Source organism: Notolabrus celidotus, chromosome 4, assembly GCF_009762535.1.
Source record: "Notolabrus celidotus isolate fNotCel1 chromosome 4, fNotCel1.pri, whole genome shotgun sequence".
NCBI classification, from domain to species: Eukaryota; Metazoa; Chordata; class Actinopteri; order Labriformes; family Labridae; genus Notolabrus; species Notolabrus celidotus.
Window position 1 is genome coordinate 26,906,097 of NC_048275.1, and position 21,228 is coordinate 26,927,324.

A 21,228-nucleotide genomic window follows, 5' to 3' on the forward strand; every position below is an offset into this window, starting at 1 on the left:
AATGTCATGAGATCATGCAAAGTAGTCCTGTTACAAAGCATTAAATTGTTCCTCTATATGAAACTGTGTCAAAAGGTAGACTTGGGTTTCCAGATTTAATTTATGTCACATCAATATTAATATTCCTGGACATCCAACCACACTTCTACTGGCTGTCAATGTTGAAATGCAGGGCAATAAAAACAGAGATATGTAGTTCAAAGGTCTGTAGAATTTATTACAACTCCACAATCATAAACAAAAAGCAGCAGTTACAGAAATATGTACAAGTCTGTTTTGTTTTTTTCTTGTTAAAATACTTGTGGCATCTTTCAGGTACCAGATTCATCTTGGCCCCATGTTCAGTCTCTGTAACGTTGCTTCAAGTGCTTGTTTCTGACACCACATGTGGAAGAGCTTGACACACTCATTCATTTCTCAAAACACACAGATCATGAGGACAGTCTCTCCTGGAGCGAGTGGAAACTGCAGCGCCCTCTGGAGGATGAGATTCTTCCTACTGTAGCACAAACGGCTCATCGAGGTGCTGTTTGAAAAGCCAGTGATGCCATACTGTCACCACTTAGACCCATTTCCCTTTTGTTGAACAAAAACATGTTTGTATCAGAAAGAGAGCTGCTGACAGGCGTGTTGGGTGTCGCAGTGCTTTAAAAACACAAGATGAGGGAGATAGGAGGGCAACTGTGTCTGAAGCAGTTTAACACGGTTTACTCTTACAGTGCATCATGGGAGGAAAGCAACAGCGGTAGAAGAAGCACCTGGTGCTGAAACAATAACAGATAACTGAGTCATGATGCAATATAACAGCTAATGAATGCAGATGATATAAACTAACACTGGAGATGTTACATATGGCACAATGTTGTACCACCGTTCTGAGGGGCTGTTTGAAATACTGAAGAAATGTTCAGAAACATTCTTTTAATGCTTTCTAATTGTTAGTCTGAGGCAGACTGAGTTTTTGTTTTAGCCGTGTTTAAAGTTATTGCTTTGGGACATGTACTTAAACTGTCCCAGGTCCACCCACTGCTAAACGAAGTGAGCTGATAGCAATCTGCAGCAGTTGGGGTCTCCTTCAGCTCTGACCAGGTCCAGCTCGGTCAGCAGATAGAGCTGCGTCGGTGTAGATGAGGGCGGAGGGTTTTGCAGTGCTACTGCAGTGAGTGCATGAAGGTGTCCAGGTTGTACTCGGTGTCGTACTGCTGCTGGTCCCATAACTCTCCCAGTCCGTCCAGCACAGACTTCATGGAGGCCTTCCCTGAGGTTGACGGCATCTGCTCAGCCTTCTCCCCCTAAAACACATTTAGACGAATCAGTCAAACGTGAAGAACGGTTATCAGGAACAGCAGCAAAACATGAATGGAGAGCTGTGAATGTTTGAGCTGGAAACACATCTGACATGTGTATACCCAAATTTACAAATGAGATTCCTCTCATTTCTCAACCAATAATATTGTGAGCATCACTTTATTCCCTGTAGTCTGGTGCAATTTGAGGCCATATGTATGTCTCTATAACCAAGCAATAATGATTATTAAGTCCTGCCCTAATTTTTTTTGGAATAATAAAACACCTTTTAGTGCTTCTGACATCTCTTCACAAACAGCTTAACTGATTTTGATTCATTTCTGAAGCTTACCTTGGTTCTAATACCGCTTCAAAAAAAAACATGGAGATGGAAGCCATATTATTCCATAGTCTGTGTAATTTCAACACGTACTTACAGACAAGGTTACAAAGCGCCACTAAACAGTAATGTTAAAGAGCGAGTGAGAGCTTGCTAAGACACCTGAAAGCTGTGAAAAAATAGGGCTGTAATATCACTTGATAGATCTGAAGTCTTCCTAACTTTTCCTTCCATTACATCAGACTCTGCTGTTTAAAAATAAAATATGAACAAGCCTTTTCTTTGCATTATTTTGGGTCTGACATATTGCTTCTGTGTTTATGTTAATATCCATTTACTGTGAATATGAAGACCAAAATAAGAACATTGTATTTGGAATTATAGAAGTAGGGAGAAATGTTGTATACAGTAAAACTGAAATATTAATCTTACTCGAGCACAAGACGATCGTTCAGTCCAGAACCAGAATAAAATGTAATCTTGAGATGGTCTCTTCATTTTCATATTGTTTGATGTGAAGCTCTAGGCAGGTATGAATATGTGCAGCATGTATGTAGGGTTGTATTAAATTGCTTTAATTATTTTTGTTTCATTTTTGCACTTGCAAAATAGAACATGTTTAAAACGCCTACCGAGGAATATTTCAGGGCTGGATTCATTTCTGTCACACATCGTAAGACAGCACAGTCCATGAAGTGAAAATGTGACCTTATTTTGTTATTATGGAGTCATGGTTCATAACAAACTGCAGAGGGGAGCAAAAGCTTTCAGACTGAGGCCTACAGATGTTCTCATAGTCTCTTCATTGGAAAGTAAATGCGCTTTGTGTCATTCAAAAAAACGTAAGCGTACATTTTCAAGCATAGTTAAAGTTGTATGTTTGGTTTCCCTCTTTAGAAGCAGATCAATACCACGTAGAAGACAATATGCTCCAAGTAGAAGACAATATGCTTCACAGTGATGAAGTTCAAACCAGGGTTCATCAGAACTTTGACAGACAGGATATTCCATGTGGATATAAAATCATTACTTTGCTGTCTATTAGATCTTAAATCGCATGTAATTCAATTTAAATATTTTCTTTTTATTCTATTTATTAAGTTTCATTTATTTGATCCAAATCTAAATTGTTCAAATTGAAGAAGCTGTGATCATCGGATTATCATATGTATTGAAGTAACCATCTGATACTTGGCTCTGCGTGGGAGATCTGAAGTCCCCATCAGCCCCATCCTCAACACGGTGTCAGTGACAGAAGCACCTAGGGGTCTCACCTTGTCCAGAGTAAACAGGTTGAGGAGCTGGTCCGTGCCCATGCTCTGCATGCTAGAGTTGTCTTGGCTGATGATGGTGTTGGCGATGCTCATCTTAAATTTCTGCAGACCCATGATCTTCTCCTCCAGCGTGCCCCGTGTGATCAGCCTGTACACGTTCACCACCCGTTTCTGCAGCAGACGTACACAATGAGAACGTTAACAGAAAGTACCAGACGAGAAGGGGACAGAGCCGCCCTGCCAAGTTCATTTCACTTGGTTCAATTTGCTTCACTGGTTTCAGACAAGAGCAGCAGTGTCACACAATCCAACACTGTTCAAAGGCTGTGTTTAATTATTCATCAGGGAAACACTGATGAACATCCCAATGTGGGAGACAATACCAGTGTAATACAACTGGAATTTTAAAATAGAAATGAGACAACCCACTTTATAAGAACCAGTTTGTTTGGATAAAAAGAGAAGGGTGAAAGCTGCTATATTATGTTTGTGTTAATCTTTGATATCTCTGACTCAGAGCTCTCCATGGTGCCTCTAAAAGTACAGCTGCAGGTTGAAATGATCTATGCTGTGTGGTCTTTGTCTTTTTGCACACATCTTTCTGAAAACAGACTTCTTTTGATTGATGATCAAAGAGCAAACATCATTTTACTAATTTTTCAAACATGAACCTGACATCTATTCTGTTCAGTACCTGTCCTATCCTGTGGGCTCGGTCCATGGCCTGCAGATCCCTCATGGGGTTCCAGTCATGTTCCACGAACACCACCGTGTCTGCACCCGTCAGGTTCAGACCCAGACCCCCAACATGAGTGGTCAGCAGCAGCACATCTATGGACGGGTCATTGTTAAACCTGAAAGAGAGAAGGTTTAAATTAGGATCAGATACATTTTCTTCTATCTTGAATAAGCTGCCATCAAAGTTCACATTTTAGAATGAAAAGTGATGAAGTAGTTTAATTGCACCGACCTGGAGACGATGGAGTGACGCAGGCCGGCCTGCACGCTGCCATCCAGCCTCAGGTAGGTGACGGAGGGCAGTTTGGGTTTCAGCAGGTCGTGCTCCACAATATCCAGCATGCTTTTCAGCTGACAGAAAATGAGCACACGATGCTGGGCCACCACGGCCTCTGTGCCTCCTTCTGAGCCTCCACCACCACCGAGACCACAATCCAATAGCAGCTGGAGAACAGAACATAAGCACAAGCTTTTTATACCAAGCTTTTTATAACAACCAAGTGTTTGGTAGCTCCAGTGGAATAAAAGCACATAGTTTTGATAAAAATGAACACTGGGACTGTAATGATATATCCTTTAATCATCCCCTCTGCAATGCACACATGTGCCACAGTCACAATCCAGGGTGTGCAATGTCTGAAAAATTTCCTGAAACGTGTTTTATTTTTTTCCCCTGATACTGAAAAGGGAAAATTTCCTGTTTATCATTTTCTTTGACTTTTCTTAAAGAGAGTCGGTCTAGCTTCACAGAAATGGAGCCCTCCAACAGAGCACACAGTGCAGGGTGTGCATGCCACATGCCTGTAACATGTAAACATGGACACACTGCTGCTGCACTGATAGTCTGCTTGCTACTCAAGACAGACACTCAGTTGTATAAGGCGACTTTTGAGTAAGTGTTTTCCTTTCATCAGCGGCTCTGTGTACCTAAGTGTAAGGGTCAAAGAGAGGATGTGCTGTGGTTCCCATGATGACAACACCTGCAGTGCATGTGTGCTGTTCTGTGAGCTGGTGGAGGGCTAAACCAATTGTTGTAAAAGTAAGGGGGTTTAATAATCATTTTGAGTCCTAAATAATAAAGAGAAGGATTGTTATTGTATGCATGTACTTCTAATAACAAAGTAACCCTTTTCAAACCGAGTTGTAGTGATGTGATGCAGCTATCTACCTGTTTGAGAGCAGAGAGTTTGGGCGCGTGCTGAATGTCTCGTAAACTGGAGCTCTGGCCCGACAGCTGTTCTGTGACGCGTTTGTACTCGGGATGCTGCGGGGTCAGGACTAAGCTCGGGTGGTTACACAGCTTCCGCAGATACTGCAGCGCCTAAAAGAATGGAGAAACAAGCAGGAAAATTTACCACATGGTCATAATGAACTGCATCTGTACAAAAGAATAAGAGAGGGAGCAAGTTTGAAAAATTAATGCTCACACTTCAATTTATTAAAATGAGAAAAATGGAATTCGGACTGAACGTGTGACAACAAAGGCAACAAAGTCGAAAATAAAGAAGAAAAGCGTTGAGGCAAAAGATTCCTCCCCAGTCTTAAGCTTGGTTTTGGATTCCACTTGATGCCAACTAGAGAGAAATATCTGGAAAGAAGAACTGTACCTGGAAAACATGCCCTGTGGCCTTCAGTTTAGGCTTCTCCTCTTCTGCTGAGGCCACAGAGATGCTGTCCTCCACACTGGCTTTGGCTCGAGACTTTGCAAAGTCTTCATATAACTGCACCTGCAAGCAAAGAGAGCGAGAGAGAGATCCATGTTAGGTGGTTATACTATAATTTTTTTATTTAAAATGATGTAAACAAACATCCCACTTTATCCAACAAACTTACATCCAAAGTCTGTGCATGATGAAAACAGTAATAGAACTAATTACATGATGAGGAAGTAAAAAAGCAAAAGAGAGGGGAATATGAGAAGAGATAGAAGAGAAGGTGGGACAGGAGGCAGACAAAAAGAAGCAAAACAAAATAGAAGTAAAAGAGGAAAACAAAGAAGAAGAAAACACGGAAGCAGCTACATTCAGCAACCAGATGGTAAAGAAAATGTATGCAGGTACCTGAAGGGGACTCAGGTTGCAATAATAGTCCTGGATTATTTTAGGAGGAAGGTCCTGAAGCACGTCCTCTTTCATCCTCCTCAGGAGGAAGGGCAGTACCTGTCGATGTAGGGCCTCCATCGCCAGAACACCTGGGGGGGCAGATTCAAGTTTTAGGGGTTGTTGGGAGAGTTCAGATCTAATGAGAAATCAAATAGGCCGCTTCTTACAAACGAAATCATTCAGAAACAGATCGGTCGTCTGGAACCCGTGTGTGTGTTTTAATCTGCGCAATGGAGCAGTTAGCATGTGGTGCCATAACAATGTCCCAAAATAATCCAGATTAAACAGAGGTAATAAGAAATAATGTTCATGAAGGTCAAGGGATTGAGTTTTTGTTTTTTACCGTTCTTTAATTTGTTATTTAATATTTATTTATTCATCCCTACTTTCCTCTGTTTTTCTGTAATAACAATGTATTAATTTGTACGTGTGTTGTTGTCTGTCTACTTATTTGTATGTTTTTTCTCTTTCTAAGTGATTCAAATAAAATGTCAAATTTTTGATAAAATCATCAATACCTGCTTCCTGTTCCCGTGACGAACTTTTGGCGTCACGGCTTGCCAGGATGGGTTTTCCGTATCGAGCAGCAAACTGGCGTTCTGTTCCCAAGAAGCCCGGCATGAGGAAGTCAAACAACGACCACAGCTCCAGGACATTGTTCTGTGGAGGGACAGTGGAACTTATGGTTCGCTGTAACGAGTACAAGGAGAGATGTTTATTTCCAGATACCAAAAACAAGCCCTCACCTGTATGGGTGTTCCTGACAGGATGACTCTGAAGTTGGCGGCCAGCTGCTTGATGGCTTTAGAGAGTTTGGTTTTCCCATTTTTGATCACATGACCCTCATCAAGGATACAGTAGTTGAATTTGATATTTCTGCAAAGGGTAGAAAAAAAACACTTTATGAAATGAGTGCCAGCCATCAGAGAACATTCTATCATTCCAGTTAAAAACATACCTAAAAAAGTCGACGTCATTCCGTACGACATCGTAAGAGGCGACTATAAGATTGTGTTTCTTTACTTGGTGTTGTAACCTGAAAGAAAAAACAAAGCCTGTTTATTGATTGTTACACAGTGCTTTCTTTCACAGTATTTATTCAGCTTCTAAAGTCTGGAGCCATCCTGTGAAGGTTATGTCTCGTCAGCACTGACAGGAGTTTTTCCTCACTTAAATGTCTGAGTAATCTTTACCGCATTCGTTCTGTAGGAGGCCCAGTATAGTGCAGCGGGTTGAGGTACTCTTTAGAGCAGAACTTGCCCACTTCATCCACCCAGTGTCCGGTCAGCGTGGGAGGACAAACCACCAGGGAGGGCATGGGGCTGCAGTCTGCGGCTTTAGTCTTGGCATATTCCTGAGCCCTGAAAAGACATCAAACACACACACGGTGAGGCAGAGTGGAGTTTACTCAAACAGCAGCTCAAACATGAAGGAGCCTTTTAAAGAACAATGAGATCAAGTCAGTGTTGATGTTCAAAATGTCAAATTAGGCTTTGTGTATTGTTTGACTGCACAGCATGTGGCAGGCTCACTGTAGTCAGACATGAATAGAAATCTATTCTCATACTTTAATATAATAGGCTGAGCATTCTGAAGGAAATCCCCCTTTTTACTTCAATTAAGACAAACCTGTCTGCTTTTTATTTGTGGCATAACTTAGAAAAGATGTTCATTAGTAAAACAGGATATCTTATTTATCAATACATACAATAAAAAATACATTTGATACAACCTAATGTGTAAGATTCTCATTTTTAATTTGATGCCAGCAACATATTCACAAAACGTTCGGACAGACAAAAAAATGCTGCAAAAATGGTGTAATGCTGATAAAAAAAAAAACACCTGGATGAACATCTACCAACTAATGAGGTTCATTTTCTACTGGTTATTAACATGACAGGGTATAAAAAAAAGACACTCCAGAGAGTGAAAGGGGAAGAGGTTCGCCACCCTGCAATAGACTGTGTGAGCAAATACTTCAACAATTTCAGAATAATGTTCCTCAGCATGAAACTGCAAAGAGTTTAAAGGTGACATATCACGCTTTTTTCATCAATATATATTGGTCTAAGAGGTCCTCAAAACATGTCTTTAAAGTTAATGCTCAAAAAAACACTTTGAAATCAGATTTTGGCATGCCTGAAAACCCTCTTCTTCAGTCCTCTTCAGAACACTCTGTTTTCCCTCTGAGCACGCCCCCTCCGGAAGTGGATGTGCCTTGGCTCTCCAGCACGTTGATCTAATGTTTACATGTTGGCTGAATATACACGGCTGCTCAGAGATCGCGTTACTTCAACCCTCTGAATCTGATACAGAATCTGATCCTGACGGAGAGGCGCCTGCAGGACCTTTCTGAAGGATTGGTCATAGATTTAGTGTTTCTTGTTGTTTTATTTATCAGTATGTAGACGTGTGTCTTGGTACACAGCTACGAACATGTAGCTATGTGGCTATGCTAACTAGCGCTAGCACTTATCCATGATAAATAAAAATCATCCACTAGATCTTCAAATCTGCAGACGTGGGGAGTTAAACCGACCTCTGCCAGAAAGGCAGCAGGACCTTTTATGAAGGATTGGTCACAGATTTAGTGTTTCTTGTTGTTTTATTTGTCAGTATGTCGACGTGTGTCTTGGTACACAGCTACAGCTACGACATGTAGCTATGTAGCTATGCTAACTAGCGCTAGCACTTATCCATGATAAATAAAAATCATCCACTAGATCTTCAAATCTGCAGACGTGGGGAGTAAAACCGACCTTTGTGTTTATTAAGACAGCCTACAACTAGCATGCCTCCCTCCTAAGCTCCTTGTTAGCACACATTTGTGCAGGTAATGAAAAACGGGGAGGGATTCAGTATTATTTTATACAGTCTATGGGCTGAACAAGCTCCGAGCTCTGACTCCGTGACAGACCGGATATTGTTGTGACGTAACAAAAACACGGAAGTTTGAAACGGCTCGTTTCACACACATTTACAGAAAGGTGTAGAAATCAAAACAGGGGCAGAATGGATTTTTTTCATTCTCGGGGGGTTTGTAGACATGCCAGGGAAACATATTTCAGGTAAAGAACCATTAAAAAGTCAATTTTGCATGATATGTCACCTTTAAGGATTTCATCATCTTCGCTACATAATATGAAATCTCTGTACAAAAAGGGACACAGCCAAAACGCCAAAATGTTATCTTCAGGCCCTCAGGGGTCCCCTATGTGTCTGAATGCATTGAAACGACCAACACTCTGCTGTGTTCAGTCAGATCTCATCATATTGTTGTATTTTTGTCAAGTTGTGTAATAATTTTGCAACTCTCATCAATCAAATTAGCTTATGGTGAACTTCGGCAAGAAAAGCAACACAATCTTTCCAACCTCTACATTAGGTACGTTGTATTATATCATTAGGATTTATACATTATCGGATCTCACCCTCAACATAGTTTAGAAACTGAAATATTGATTTGTTTTAAAACAAATCAATCTGAGCTATTTTCCAGCATTTCATGATTCAGACTGGTGCTTTAATATCATCAGCATGTGTAAACTTTTTTAATAATCCCTAACACGGGGATTAGAACCAAAATCAATCTTTTGACTGAAACGTTTGACTCTTTTTTTTTCTTAGATAGAAAACAGCATTTAAAATGATAAGGGTATTTTCATTCTTGAACAAAACAGATCTATGGTGACAGATACAACCTCATTGTGGTTGCTTTAGTATAAAGTGGACTAATAGTCAGCTACATAGTTTCATAAACAAGCTAGCCAGTCATGGGATGATGCTCTATTCTAACTCTAGTAAACTCTAGAGACATACATTGTGGGAATACAGGTAGATGGGTCAGAGGGAATCCTCACAAAGGAAACAAATGGAGTGATTGTTGTCTGCAGATGAAGCTTTTGGAGCATTTGGAGGTTAGATAGTGAGAAAAAGACGACTTTGGTTCAAAACAGTGAGGACACAGAAGGACAGTGAGATAATGATTCACTACTTTTAAGCTGCTTAAAGAGCTAACATCACAGCGCAGATGTACCCCAAAAAGTTTCACACTGATTCTTTTGTGTTTATTTCTTCATAATTTTAGCTGCAAACTATTTTCCCGAGAACAAAAGAAAAATTGTTCCTAACAGAATGGCTTATTTTGGTATATTTATTTTATTACATAATTAAAATGTGTGTTCCATTTTATGCCCATACCTTTTTTCTGCAGTTGATAAAGCTTGAATTAACTTTAATGAAGTTATATAAATGTATTAATTAATGTGCATAGTGGTAGGCCGTGAAAAGGATTTTTTTTACCATGATATCATCATGTCATATTTTGAATGAAAAATATGAAACTAAAAAGTAGCTGGTGTTCAAACTGAAGATGCTCTCTGATAAAATGGACAGTTTTTACCTTTGAGATTAAGTGTAGTAGAAGTTAGACACACAGGAACAGTAAACTGGTTCTGTAGCTGGGTTCCTATTTTCTCTCTTTCCACTTCTAGGTTTAGAAACGTGACAAAGTTAGCTTGTGCTAACTTAAAAGGCTGAAATGACTCAGCTATGAATGTCATAGCTGAGTCGTTACACCGTTTGTTTCAAAGTGATTCATGCTACATTGTATCACCTGCTGTGTTGACCTGTGTTCCTCTGTTACAGTAGTGATGCACTCTGTGGTTATTAGCTCTATTAGCTCTGGCTGACTCACGGATGAGTCTGGCATGTTGTAGTTGATCGTTTACTCTGGCTAGAGTAAATAAAGTGGCACACTGTCACCTACACACAACTTGACAGGGCAACATACACAAATCGTTGCTATCAAAATAAAAGCTTGGTTTAAACCGTCATAACAGAACCGGACATGGTGGACGACAAACGATCTGATTACATCAAATGCCACCAGCATTTACACAGTCCATGAAACCCCACAGAAAGTATAACACTAGTGTAACCAGGCTGAGAGTAAAAATATCAGTTTATGTCAAGAACCCTTTTTTTTTTCCTCCCATAGATTCAAAAGTATCATCAAAATTCTGTAACAATGCTGAAACCCTAAGTCATCATAGAAGACACATCAGAGTTCTTCTCCTGAAAACATTAAGTCTGTGTGTTTTTAAAAAGTGTTGCAATTAGGACAACACCAATACAAATACTTCAAATGACCGAGGGTGAGTCAGTGTGCTAAAGCTGTCAGATTGCAAGTCAAAACAACAACAACAACAGTGAGGGTGCTTTCTGGACCGAGTACCTGAGGTAGTGATCTCCTGCCAGGATGCAGATGGACTGCAGCGTCTTGCCGAGGCCCATGTCGTCACACAGGATCCCGTGGAGCTTGTATTTGTTCAGGAAGGACAGCCAGTTCACGCCATCCTGTGGGGCAACACACAGAAGGAACGTAAATAACCAAAGCATCAATCTGTCACCGAGAGAGAAACAGAAGCAGCCCATCCGTTGACAGCAAAGGTTGACTTTCAGAGCAGGCGGCTGTATTGTGACAAAGTGTTGCACTTAAAAACTGGATTTCGGCACTTCAACTTTCAAAAGATGGATGGCTGGTCACAGCAGATGCACCCAACCCATCTTTGGTTGACTGCTTTGAATTTACTCTGTCAAGAAAATATTTTTTGTCTGTCTGTGTGAAGTTTAATAAAAAAACTCAGACTGAAGGTCAAGAAGCAGCTGGGGCATGAACACCTGATGTTGTTTAAATGTGGAAAACAAAGCATGGGCATCTGTTTTTTTCTGCTTAAGAAGGTGTCACAGAGAAAAAGACCCACCTGCTGGTACTTCCTGAGTTCAGCCTTAATGGGTACAGGGATCTTGTAGTTCTCCAGTTTTCTGCCATCCAGCAGTTGCTCCAGAAAGTGGCGTTCTCTGGCTTTTTGGCGGATCAGGTCTGCAGACATGGCTGGTGGGTCGGGGATACCTGCCTGGTAGACGAGAGAACACAAACCTTTAGAAGCAGAACACTTGATCCTTACACATCGCTGCTAAACAAGTGTGTGATCTGTTTTACAGATTCTGAAAATTGCATGATAAACTGCATGGTAGCCTTCTAGTCTTTACCTCCAGAGGCAGCAGGCGAATGAGTGTGGCAAAGCACTGTGTGGCCATGAAACGGATGCTGTCACTGGGGTCACTCATTCGGCCGAGCACTGGTACGACAAGCAGCACAATGTAGGGAACAATGTCCACGTCCAGCTGCTCCATGACACCTGAGAGATGCGAGTCAAGGACACAACTGTACAGTAGCAACTAAGAGATCCACGCTTTCACCCCAGTGGTTGTGGCATGTCACCTTTTCTTTTATTATCCCACTTTTTTATCAGCTCATGCTTTCATTCTTTTTACTGCACAAAGATGGAACTTTTGAGTCATCAGGTTGTGCTTTTGTGGATGATATCATGAGGTCGTGAGAAATTGCTGAACCCACACAACCTTTGGGTTGTACAGATTTTAAGCATATTAAGCATCGGTAGATACTTAAAGAAAGGTCAACTAAAAATAGAAAAATCTCAATTATTTCTGCAAATGAAACCTGATGATGCCTTTTTACTTAGCTAATAGACATTAAAATAATCTAAAAACTGAAAGAATTATACATGGTTCAAGGAACTAAAGGCGTTAAGGAATATTTGGTCCATGTTTCTACACTGGATCGATTCATTTAAGTAATAATTTGGTAAAATTCATGTGAAAAAACATCTGAATGCTTTTTTTGGCACTTTCAATCCCTCTCTTTTTTAAGGGTATGTTCACTCGAATATGGATCAGAGTTTAAGCAGTAGAGATTCTGGGTATGTGACACATTAAAAGACATTTTAAAAAATTTTCACTGGCATCAGTGCATGAAGGATACAGGCCAAAGCCTCGATTGCACCCTCCTGTTTGGTGCAGTCACCAATCGCTGCTAACCAGGGCAGCACACACTCCAGAAAACTGTTCATGGTCTCCAGCATGGCAATCTTACTCAGCACGCCCACACAGCGTGCAGTCATGTGACGCACTGCTGTGTATGGATGCTGCAGGCAGGTGAACAAGTGAGGCAGGTGCTCCAAGAGCTAGAGGGGGAAAAAAAACAATACAATGAATAGATCTCGTCAGATTGCAAACCAGTTAAATACCACTCTGATGCATTTTATGTGGATAGTCTGCCTAATCTTTTTAGTAGGTGACAGAATCCATGATTATTATGCATGTAGTATCACAGACTGTTGGATTGTTTGTTTGCTAGAATCGACACCAACACTTAAAGATAGTTCCTCCTAAAGCAAAAATGTACAAAGTGATGCTTTCTTAAAGCGTTCAGTGCCCAGGATGTTCATTTGTTCCAACAGAGTTAAAATGTGAGAAACAAAAACAGACAGAAGTACACCTAAATGACCCCTCAAGTCGTTGGTAACTAACCCCACATGTCTGTGAAGGTTCTCAGTCATCCAGGTCATGGTAATCCAAAGCTTGATCCGTAAGGCAACTGGACTGGTAGAAATTCTTGAAGGCGTTTCACCTCTCCTCCAAAAGGCTTCTTCAGTTCTGACCAGACTGATCAGTCAGGACCCTTCAGTTCTGACCAGACTGACCAAAGTAGGGTCGTTAGCCTAGTTCCTGACAGTCGTTAGGGTGATGGGTCGACTCACAGCTGACCTATCACCCTAACGACTGTCAGGAACTAGGCTAACGACTGCCAGGAGGTTCTGAACGACTGTCAGGAACTAGACTAACAAGCCTACTCAGGACCCTTTGTGACTCCTGGACACACCCACGACTGTTAGTGGCTTATTTCTTCGAGCTCTTCCCCAGTCTGGTCAGAACTGAAGAAGCCTCTACCAGCCCAGTTGCCTTATGGATCAAGCTTTGGATAACCCCACATGGTTCATATAACTGATAGTCTACATATGATTAAATGTGAATCAGTGATGAGACTTCAGTAAGTGGTGTCGTTTAAGCAGAGGGAGCAGCAGTGCACCAGCAGTCTTACCAGAGGTTTGAGTTCAGCAGACATGGCTCCAGCCATGACCTCCAGCACTTGTAGAGAGTTCACCAGTTCCTGAGCTACAGCGTCTCCCCTCTCCAGCTCAACCTGCCTGTCTGAAACACATGAAAGACACAGGACTCATCAGAACTAGAACTCCTAACGATCAGAGCTAGTGCTTATTGTACACCATTAATCAGAAGTAGCAAACACTTGTGAACTGTGAGGGAAAAAAGGAAGGGGCTTTAAAACCAGTTATTGCAGAATGGCACTGATTACACACTGGCCCTGCTTTTGTCTTCAATATCACCCTGGTAACGTATGTACTTACAAAGCAAGTTCATCATCTCAATCTGTAGTTTCAAGTCTTCCTCAATACAGTATAATTTCCATTTGTAAATTATGGTCACATTCAGCTGATAGTAGAGCTAAAGCTTGACATCAGTGAACCCCTCGCTTCTCTCAAACTCTAACCTCTTGTCTTCTCCAAGTTAGAGAGCTTTAGCACCAAATCAACATACCTATGCGGTAACTGTCAGTCACCACTGATCTCAGAGGTCCCACTGTGTTCTCCCACAGGTAAGGCAGAGACTTTGTAAAGTCTGCACCAAAGTGTTTGGCTATAGTTGTGAGGGAGAACTCTGCCCCTCGTCTCTGGATAAGAAATGGTTTCTTGCTCTGAAAAAGAACAAATCATATGACGGAGGATCAACACAAACTCAAGTTCATATGAAGTGAATGTTGTGAAGATGTAAACGGCAGCGATCTTCACCTCATCATTATCTGTGCTGATGGTGCTGCCGGGAGGAAGCTCTGTGGTGGGGGTCTTTGGAGCTTTAGGGGTTGGCCCCCTTTTACTGGTGATGGCAAATGCTGCTTTTTGGTGACGGTACAGGGTGATGATTCCTCGGGTTTTGTTGACCATGTGATGCATGCCGTCCTTTTCCAACCCACAGCCTACTGACATGAAGAACAAGGAGAAAGAGTTATTGTCACACTTTCTGTTCAAGTGGATTTCATTGTTTAAAAAGATGCATTAAGCAGCAAGTCACATGGTGGATCTGTTATACGTTAAACTAATATTTGATCATTAAACATTTACAAAATACCAGTCAAGAGTAAAGACTAATAATCTGTTATGAAAGACCTATGTTGTGTTGAGTGATATTTTAATAGGTAAACGTATGTATAACAGTGTTCTAGTTTCCCTAAAGGCAAGAAAAAATGTTGACATTTAAAATTTAGTCAACCAAACACCTGGTAGTCAGCTTAAAAGTTAAATGTGGTTTCAAGACTAAGGGTTGTTTTGTTCATTTTTATAATCCATGACTGTGAACCGTTCCTAGGTGGTACCTGAACCAAAACTTTGCCAGTTCAATCAGATTGGGTCTTTTCCAACTGCAACCTGGTAGAAGACAAATTGTGTGAATTAAGGATACATGGCCACTTTTCAACAGCTCTTACTTTTGGCGTTGTCCTGTGTGGGGACGGGGCAGGCAGATGAAGGTGTGGCTGCAGAGTCGACACAGGCCGAGGCACAGAGGTTTTTGATGATCTTGGGGTTCGGGCATGGTGAGCGTCCAGCACACTGCTGCAGCAGCTTGGCTATAAAAGAAGCAGCATATCCCTGGATCAGGGTGTTCTCCTCCCGCTTGATGGCCTCCATCAGAGGCCGGATCAGGGGGTTGAGTTTGTCAGGAAGAGCCTGCAGGTTAACGACCGCACAGGCTGTAAACATGTGAACCCGCAAATGCAGCAGCTGCCATTCTGTGCTCGTCTCCAGCACTGTGGCCTGAGCCTGCTGTCGTTTACTGTCCAGCGCCTGCCACTGTTTGGATTTGTCGTCCAGAGCTTCTGTTGAGTTGGTAAAGATGGTGGTTACCTAGGAAACAAGTAGGGAGACATCGAAAGTAAGAGAGGAACTTAACAAGCCTGAAAACCTTTCAACTAAGTTTAGGATGGCATTTTAAAATATTTGGTTTTGACTGATTCACAGTTCATTCAGGTGACAGAGGTCTGTGCAAAGGTTCCTGTCTCATCTAATCAGGTGCTCTAACATATATGTGCAGGTGGACTTACCAGTTCATTAGCTTGATCTATAGTGAAAACACTACAGTTCATGCGGTCTTGCAGGTCTATGTTGGATTCAGCTAGCAGTGCAATGAGCTGCTTGCATTCATTCTGCATGCGTGTGAAGGGGATCGCAATCTCATCGTAGTACAACTGCTCAGACAGAATGGCCAGAAGACGAGGCTGCACCATGGACGACACTAGCTGACAATCCTGACAGACAAATAAATGCATTTTTGGTTATTTTAAAATCCTGATCCACCAAAAAAATCTGAAAAGATTCCACAATAAACAAGCAGTTTTGGGGGTGTTCACCTTCTGCAGCGAAGCCCACTCACAAAGCACCAGAGACACAGCGATGCGCTGCAGGGCGGACTTGGAGTTGAGGTGGAAAAGCAACAGCTGGCCCAAAGACTCAGCTGGTCGGATCTCCTGAGACGCAGCGTTGAGCTGAGGGTCGCAGATACACCTACACAGAGCCCCCAGCAATCTGGATTACAGATGGAGAGGATCGAAAAACACGGTCAGAGCTGTAAGCGAACCATTTAGTTACTAACTGTGGTTCAACTATTTCTGAGACACAGGCTCAGCCAAAGAACAGGACCGTCCACTCTTGACTGCTTATTCAACAACCAGAACTTACCGAGCAGCCATGAGACGAGCACGAATCACAACATAGTCCCGTGTCCCTTGGTCATCTGTCACCGTCTCTGCACCTGCTATGTACTCCTGAACTGCTTCCTTCACCTGGTTGGTCCCTATACGAGCCTTTGCACCTGCCTTATCCTGTTAGAACAAAGAAACAATATAATTTTAGATTTTAAAATAATAAATCATCCACTGATAAAGTCTTTGTGCATCTGCTTACATGATGTGTTATGAACATGTCTTTTAACTTCAGCTACAAATTCACTATGTACATTATTCCCTGTAGAGCTTGCTTTGACTACATTTTAAAACACTGCTGTGATGTTTTTAACCATTAGGACATCTTTCACATTTACAGAGGAAGACGACATGATTGCAGTTCGTAATACGTGTTCTGCAAGGGGTCCAGAGTTCTGGTGTGTCAGTTTTTTTTTGCTTCCTAGATCTTAGTTTTTCTTATCCTTGGAGGAGCATGAAATGATGGTTATAAACTTTATGTAAACATACAAAATGGTATATTATGTAGTATCTAATGAGCAACACCTAAAAGAAGCAGGTCATTACAGTCTTCTTCTAAAGGAGTCATCGGCTGCATTGTTTTACTAAAATAAAACAAGTGGTATTAAGTATCAAGAATGTCACTTTGGCAGCTAATGACAAAGCGATTTGTTGCCGTCACCAAAATTAAACTTCTGTGTCACTCTGTCAGCAGTAAATCAATCCCACAAAGTAAAACTGCTCCCATTTCTGATTCCTCCTACAGCATTAAGTCATTCTGACAGAACGGTTTGTTGAAGTTACTCATGAGGTTGAACAATGCTGTATTTTGAACATGATTTATCTGCAGCTGGATCTTTTTAATTCCAGACTTGCTGAAGCTCCGCTGACTCAAACACACTAATGTAAATGCCTGTAAGAATACGTCATCACATTCACCCTGTCTGCTTGTCTGTCACCTAGCAACTTCAGCAAAGTTTGCAGTTTCCAGTCACGTCTTGAAGACACAATATTTGCATGAACTTTGTAAAAGAAAAGGCCCCTTCAGTCCGGGAAGTCTTACCAACACATTTTTTTTGGTTAGAACAGAAGCACTGCCTTTTAGGGATATTAATAGGACAAATCACTGCACATCTGTGTGAACTAGAAACACAACACATCTGCTGAGAACAGAGCAGCATTAGAACCAGTGAGTGTCGGTCTTGTCTAGGTTGAATCAAAGTGTCTTGCCTTGCAGCGGGCCTTTACTTCCAGCAGCATGTTCAGGTCAATAGGAATATGTGAGGCCTGCATCATGAGACACAGCCAGGCGCCCATCCACGGACAGCTGGCTGCAACCACGTACTGCTGAGGGGCCTGAGACAGCAGCTCCATCCACACCTGCACACAGTGACACAAAACATACAAGTTCTATTTATACTAAATACTTTGAAATGGGATAAAAACATCCAACTTTTTCCACCAAATCAAAATCATTTTAGTATTTTAACCCTGCTAGAAATGATACTTCAGATCATGTAACACACCTTTTGGATTAGTTCGAGGATTTCCTCGTTGCTCTCCAGAATGCAGGACTGGAATATGTGTCGGAGCATGTCCTGTAGGATGGGGTTAATCCACACGGCACAGCTCTGAAGAACAAACAGAAAAAATAAATAAGCATTCAAGCAAGGGATTAAACTCCATGCTAGACAACACTGAAAACTAATACTACACCAGACTCAGTAAGCTTTATTGTTAAGGATGTTTGCACATACGAGGGAATCGTGTCTGCGTTTGGTGAAAATCAAGAAGCTCACTACTACTAGCTATTAATCCAAAGTTCTTTTATTACAAATGTTTATTTCCTTGTTTAATCCTGTGGATAGAAAAATGCAGTTTAACACATGAATATCTAGTCACTCTGAATCTATTTTACCTGGTCAGATTTAGAAAGCAGTGTGAAGAGCGTCTCCAGTGCTGCCTTTCTAACTGATGATATTGTGTGTCTCAAGAACGGCCAAACCCGAGGGACCAGGACTGTTAACGACTGCTGCATGCTGGAGAAGACAACAAAGTGAGTAAACATGAACACACATTCAGTACAGGGCTCTGCAAGGTCATCTTAGATTTGAAAACTGGATGAATGTCTCAGTACAAAAAGGTACATATTTAGATGGTGTTGAACAGCTTTGCTCAGTGAGTGTCTCATTTGGTAATTTATGTCAAGTTCAAACAAAGTTGGCTAATACTCCACCTTGCTCCAAAAAACACAGAGGAGACCTTCAGACAAATGACAAAAGATGAGCAGAGTCACTCTGAGTGTATTTGTTGGCAGCAGACCATAATATGTCAAATTTATAGGCTGTATAAATCATGGGCCTCAGAAACGTCACTCATCAGATTCTGAGGCTGAATGATGGCGGGGGCCATATTGGAAATGCTGACTCAGCGTAGCTTTCAGTCAACATATCAAAACACAAAGAAGAGGAGTTGAGACAAGCCTCTAGCCTCCTGGCTAACAGCTATAATGTGCCTGCCCATCAGTCGAGACAGCCAAACCTCAGATTATAACTTAATATCTTCCAAATGATTGAGGCATTAATAAAGTCACCTCCTGTGTGGTGTGAACAAATGAGAACTGAGCTTATCAGATCAAAACGTTTTTTCTGCACCAGGCTGTAGACATGAAACATTGGTTTAAAAAGGGACTTCCTGGGCTTTTGGAGCAAACCTCATAGGGACACTCAGGGACACTGGATTTTTTGTAGGTGACGTTTGGTAAAATCCCTTGTTAAATATTACATGACTGGTCTTTTCTCTTCTATTCCTTGCATACAAAATGAAAACTTCATAGAAGAGCTAAGAACAGCACTTCCTAGAGTGGTCACTTTCCCACTTTATGACATGACAAAAAGTAAAAGAATTCCTCCATCAAGGCTTCATGTTCTGTAGAATCAGATCTTCCAAGAAGGCTGCACTCCTGTTTCCTATTAAGTAAAATACAGCACTATTGTATAGAAATGTTGACACTTATTTCTGCTAGTTTAGCTTGTGAACTAAACGATTAGCCAACCAATGATTTAGCAACCAGCATGTAGCTTCAATAACGTATCATTCATCATCCCCTCATGCTCTCTAGCTAGAATGTCTATAGGTGCATTTTGCCCAAGAGTTCCGGGGTCTTTTAGCCCCAGAACTACTTTACCCTGAACTTAAAGGTTCCTCTGCCCCCATTGTTGTCTGTGTTTCAACCACGGGCTGAAGCCCCAGGCAGATTGTGCAAATCAGGCCAGTGACAAAGAGAATTTTTTTTGTTATATTGAATAATATTTTGAAATCTTAATAAGTAACTAAACTAGTATGCATTCCCAGGAACTCCCTCTGTGTTTCAAGAACTGTGTAAACTTCACAAACACCGTTACGTTCAGCCAAAAGTCCCAGGACCTTTGAAAAGTACTACCCCCAAAGCAGGGACTTTTCAGGGGGAGATTAACTACCCCTGAACTAAATTTAGATCCTGATTCCTCCAGTCGAAACGCATGTAGTTCAGGGGTAAAGTCCCTAGATCCGGGGTAAAGTTCCTGCGGTCGAAAAACGCCTTAAGAGTCATTTTTGGCCAGTGTATAAAATACTGAGCTTGTAGCTTGAAATAGTCTACAAACATGTCACGGTTGATAGCAGTGTATGTAAGGAAGTTTGTTCAGTCTGTGGCAGTGGGTCCAACAATACAAGACAAGCTCTTGGGATTGTCACTCCTCAACATCGCTGTGTCCCCGTATAGTATTATTTGACTGCCTCACTCCAACCTATTGGTTACCAAATCAGTAAGTAAAGGTCTGTCAAGCCTGCAGGCTTTGTGAGACATGATGTTATTTTTGATAAATATGCAAATTACTGAAAACACTTCTGGTATTTGAAGATGTGCACAACTGATTTGAGACATAAAAAGGATTGCATTATTTTTCAAGCATAAAATCCACATCACGTTCATGATATTCTTTAAGGCTTTTCCTCATCTCTCCTTTTGTACACACTGTATAATGAAGGCAGAAGCATTTATCTGTTGTGTGACCTTCCCTGTGACTGACCTGCACTGTCGGACCTGCGGGTAGGTGAGCAGAGAAGACAGCAGCGTCATGATGCTGTTAGTAGAAGCTGTGAGGTCGTCCAGGTCCAAAAGAGCATCCCACAGTGTGTTCACTATGAAGAGCACCTGAAGGACACACAAAGAATCACTCTTTAAAATTAAAACTCCATGCATTGTTTTTGTTAAGAAGTCGCTTCTGCTGCCTCTCTTACCTTGCCGGGTAGTAGCTGTACTAAACCTTCCACCACAGGGATGAGGGAAGAAGCTGCCACTGCTCTGACGTCATCGTCTAAATCCTGTAGACCCACAGTGATGGCTGGGAGCACACGGGGCAGCAAGATAGATATCAGATCCTGAGACACAGAGGAACAGACAGGTGAAAATCAACATTCACTGCTTTTACAGTAACATCTCCCACATATGTTTTCATGCACACATCCTTCCTTTCCTTTTGTTTATTCCTGACCATATGGCACTCAGTTTGAACATGGCATAGGACCTTTTTATGTTTGACAGCTTATCTTATACTCAAACAGAACAGGTGGTACCTGTCGGACAGCCAGGGCATACTTTATCCCAAGCAGGCCTCCATGCCGGACCTCCCATTGGTCTTCTTTAAGCAGCTTCAGCAGGACGTCTACCGTCATGGAAACACCCGTTTCATTCATGTGGCGAAGGGCAACACCAAGAGTCTGCGCACACGTCTCCCTGACAGGAGCCACCACCTGGCAAAAAGACAA

The 21,228-nt window shown here is 41.6% G+C and overlaps 1 protein-coding gene across 2 annotated transcripts in view; it reads right to left on the bottom strand.

The window, feature by feature from the left end:
* Positions 1-193: 193 nt before the first annotated feature.
* btaf1 (BTAF1 RNA polymerase II, B-TFIID transcription factor-associated) overlaps positions 194-21,228 on the bottom strand; it is a 36,044-nt gene continuing 15,009 nt past the window's right edge. Inside the window, exons 11-38 of one of the 2 annotated variants that reach the window (XM_034681277.1) lie at positions 21,037-21,213; positions 20,701-20,841; positions 20,490-20,614; positions 18,338-18,458; positions 17,946-18,050; positions 17,650-17,799; positions 16,418-16,560; positions 16,090-16,264; positions 15,784-15,987; positions 15,169-15,586; positions 14,477-14,664; positions 14,226-14,382; positions 13,711-13,820; positions 12,592-12,793; positions 11,799-11,947; positions 11,510-11,662; positions 10,981-11,102; positions 6,935-7,102; positions 6,700-6,777; positions 6,488-6,617; positions 6,260-6,401; positions 5,700-5,830; positions 5,247-5,366; positions 4,808-4,960; positions 3,872-4,083; positions 3,596-3,755; positions 2,902-3,072; positions 194-1,292 (exon numbers count right to left, since the gene is read on the bottom strand). In XM_034681277.1, coding sequence (XP_034537168.1) covers positions 1,152-1,292; positions 2,902-3,072; positions 3,596-3,755; positions 3,872-4,083; positions 4,808-4,960; positions 5,247-5,366; positions 5,700-5,830; positions 6,260-6,401; positions 6,488-6,617; positions 6,700-6,777; positions 6,935-7,102; positions 10,981-11,102; positions 11,510-11,662; positions 11,799-11,947; positions 12,592-12,793; positions 13,711-13,820; positions 14,226-14,382; positions 14,477-14,664; positions 15,169-15,586; positions 15,784-15,987; positions 16,090-16,264; positions 16,418-16,560; positions 17,650-17,799; positions 17,946-18,050; positions 18,338-18,458; positions 20,490-20,614; positions 20,701-20,841; positions 21,037-21,213 — 4,446 coding nt within the window. In that variant the 3' untranslated portion in view covers positions 194-1,151. The remainder of the gene's footprint in view (positions 1,293-2,901; positions 3,073-3,595; positions 3,756-3,871; positions 4,084-4,807; positions 4,961-5,246; positions 5,367-5,699; positions 5,831-6,259; positions 6,402-6,487; positions 6,618-6,699; positions 6,778-6,934; positions 7,103-10,980; positions 11,103-11,509; positions 11,663-11,798; positions 11,948-12,591; positions 12,794-13,710; positions 13,821-14,225; positions 14,383-14,476; positions 14,665-15,168; positions 15,587-15,783; positions 15,988-16,089; positions 16,265-16,417; positions 16,561-17,649; positions 17,800-17,945; positions 18,051-18,337; positions 18,459-20,489; positions 20,615-20,700; positions 20,842-21,036; positions 21,214-21,228) is intronic. The other variant, XM_034681278.1, reaches the window with a different exon arrangement.